Raw genomic sequence first — 3,254 nt, forward strand, 5'->3', positions numbered from 1 at the left:
AGCTCTGTAGACCAGGCTGGTCTTGAACTCACAGAGATCCGCCTGCCTCTGCCTCCCGAGTGCTGGGATTAAAGGCGTGCGCCACCATTGCCCGGCTACCAGTTTATTTCTTACTGTTTTAGGAACCATGTTTGACCGGGACTATGGGAAGGTCAGCTCTATCCTGGAAACCCTTGTAAGGAGATGAGTCGTTGAGCAGAGGCCAGAATGAAGTTGCTGCCAGGAGTGGGCGTGTTTGGGACTGGCAGCTCAGCCCGGGTCCTAGTCCCGCTGCTGAGGGCAGAGGGGTTCACCGTGGAGGCCCTGTGGGGTAAGACTGAGGAGGAAGCAAAGCAGCTGGCCGAGGAGATGAACATCACTTTCTACACCAGCCGGACTGATGACGTCTTGCTGCATCAAGATGTAGACCTGGTGTGCATCAACATCCCACCTCCGCTCACCCGGCAGATATCCGTGAAGGCTCTAGGTATGTACCTTCAGACCGCAGCAGGCGGAATGTGTTTCCCTTTGGGCAGTCCTCCACAGCTCACTGCCCTTTCACAGGCCTGGGCATTCCTTCTTTGTCTGTCTGCGCGTAGCCGTGATGTGGGACATTGCTGGGATGCAGCTGGAAAAGGGATGCTGGAGATTGATTCTAAAAGCTCTCAAGAGGAAAGAATAGCTCGACCTTCTGTACCCCCTGTTCACTAGTAACCCTCTGAGCCAACGCTCAGCCCGTCAAGGAGCCAGATATGTGCGGGTCTGCCTCTGGACCCTGCAGGTCAGTTGTGACCGCTATGTGTGTTCTGCCATTGTGTAGCAGCACAGGGCTCCGCAGGAAGGAACGGAGGCTGTCTAGAAGACTGCGTTTCCCGTGCTTTGTCGGTCCTTGACTGTAGTGAGCACCACCCTTCCTGGCAAGCTGCAATCTCACACTGCCAGACAGCAGGAAAGCTGTCTGTCAGCCCTGGCTTTCCTGATACCAACCACGGGACAGCTCGCTTACATTTCCACTCCCTTGGGAAACTGGGCTTGGGGACCTCTGACCCTGGCTGGGTGTGGCCCTGTCAACTGATCTTCAGCTCCTAGTGAATTCTACTTGATTGTGAACTATGGACAGATTTTTCTTTCATCATACATATCTTGAGACAAGAGTTTACCTATGTAGTTCAGGCTGTCCCCCAACTCACAATCCTGCCTCACCCTTCTGAGTGCTGGGAGTGTCTGTGTCCGTGTGTGTGTGTGTGTGTGTGTGTGTATGTGTGTGTGTGCGCACAACTACTCCTGGCTTCTTTTCTTTCTGTTATTGGATCTCTCTTGCTCTTTTTCTTTATGTTTTTTAAGTTAAGGTTCCAAGCTTTCCAACTGCAGTCTGTTTAGAGTTGACAGAAGACAAGACAGTCCTTAGTAGATGTCAGAATAGTCTAATTTTAACTGAGCTCCCTTCGACCTGGAGCATATACGAGGTTTTCACACTTACTTATAGCTTCCATGTAACTAGGCATGTTCCTTGGGTTGTGCTGGAATATGGTAAGCATATAAAAGGTGTAGAGGGTAAAAACAGCAATGTGAGGCGCACAACACGGACATAGACTTGCGGACATGAAGACATGTGTGACCCAGCCGATGTCCTCTTAGACTTCTCATGCCTCTGGCTTTCAGAGGCATCAAGTAGAACAGCCAGGCCTGCGGGTGTTTCTCACTTTCTCAGAGCTCTGCCTCCACTCAGTGCTGTGGAAGAGGCTGACAGAGCTTTCCCCTTCCCCCACCTCCCACACTGCAGGGGTCCCCGCACAGCCCCACCAAAGAAACAATGTCACCTGGGACAGTTGGGAGAGTCACACTGTGGTTTCTCCAGCTCCCGGATTTGCTCACTCGCTGGGGTTGGCAGCTTCCTAGGTGGTTCTGATGCACACTGTGGGTGAAGGGTCACAGACCCACAGCACTGTCTTTGTTCTTCTGTAAAGGATGTGGTTCAATTGGTAGAGCGCTTAGCATGTATGAAAATCAGGGTTCAGTCTCCAGAGCCACAGAAGACTAAGTGTGGTGGTATGTGTATACTCTTAACACCAGCATTTGGGAAGTAGGGCAGGAAGACCAGATCAAATTGTTTTTGGCTTTTGACTCCATAATGAGGTCAAGGGCAGCATGGAATACATGAAAAATTGTGTTTAAGAAAGAAAAGGAAAGCAAGGCGGTGATGGCGAATGTTTTTAATCCCAGCTCTTGGGAGGCAGAGATAGGTGGATCTCTGTGAGCTCCAGGCCAACGTGATCTACAAAGTGAGTTCCAGGACAGCCAGAGCTATGCAGAGAAACCCTGTCTCTAAAAACCAAAAAGAAAAGAAAAGAAAAAAGAAGGAAGGAAAGAAGGAAGGAAGGAAGGAGGGAGGGAGGGAGGGAAGGAAGGAAGGAAGGAAGGAAGGAAGGAAGGAAGGAAGGAAGGAAGGAAGGAAGGAAGGAAGGAAGGAAGGAAGGAAAGAAAGAAAGAAAGAGAAGGAAAGAGAGGACTAGTGAGAGGCTTGGTGACTCAGGGCACTTTGCTCCCAAGGCTGACAACTGGAGTTTGATCCCTTGAACCCACACTTGGAAGGAGAGACAACTCCTCAGTTTTCCTCTGAATCTGAAACTCACTGGGACTTGGAGGTATAGCTCAGGCAGAGCTAGTGTGCAGAGACTTTGGGTTCAATCCCCAGTACCCCAAACAAAAGAAAAAGAAATGCAACTGAGGCCCAGTGTAGCAAGGAGGCCACTTGTTGGTTCCCAGCTCCTCAGCCCCGAAATAATAACACAGAAACTGTATTAATTAAATCACTGCTTGGCTCATTAGCTCTAGCTTCTTGTTGGCTAACTCTTACATCATAATTTAACCCATTTCTATTAACATACTGTGTAAAGTTCTGACGTCTATCTCCAGTGGGGCTACATGGCCTTTCCTCACTTTGCTTCCTTTCTCCCAGCATTCAGTTTAGTTTTCCCCACCTACCTAAGTCTGCCCTATCAACAATCCAAGGCAGTTTCTTTATTCACCAATGGTATTCATATCATATAGAGGGGAATTCCACATCAGCCTAGGAATACTACTTGGGTATTTTCTAAGTCTTGGGCTATAGGCAAAATTGCTTTTCCTTCTCATTAGAGTATTTTTTATTTTGATTTTGTGTTTGCGGTGTCCTTGTGTTCACACTGTGTGTAGAAATGCATGTCCTTTTCATGCCACACCTAGAGGCTAAAGCTTAATATTGGGTAATTTGATTTTTTTTTCGGTTTTTTTTT

General features: G+C 48.6%; 1 protein-coding gene across 2 annotated transcripts in view; it reads left to right on the forward strand.

The window, feature by feature from the left end:
• Positions 1-3,254, forward strand: part of Gfod2 (glucose-fructose oxidoreductase domain containing 2) — a 50,861-nt gene that overhangs the window by 30,106 nt on the left and 17,501 nt on the right. The window contains exon 2 of one of the 2 annotated variants that reach the window (XM_005345454.3): positions 123-466. The exons of the other annotated variant lie outside the window; for it this stretch is intronic. Coding sequence (XP_005345511.2) covers positions 208-466 — 259 coding nt within the window. The 5' untranslated portion in view covers positions 123-207. The remainder of the gene's footprint in view (positions 1-122; positions 467-3,254) is intronic. 2 annotated transcript variants of the gene reach the window in all.

Source organism: Microtus ochrogaster, chromosome 4 (assembly GCF_000317375.1).
Source record: "Microtus ochrogaster isolate Prairie Vole_2 chromosome 4, MicOch1.0, whole genome shotgun sequence".
Classification (NCBI taxonomy): Eukaryota; Metazoa; Chordata; class Mammalia; order Rodentia; family Cricetidae; genus Microtus; species Microtus ochrogaster.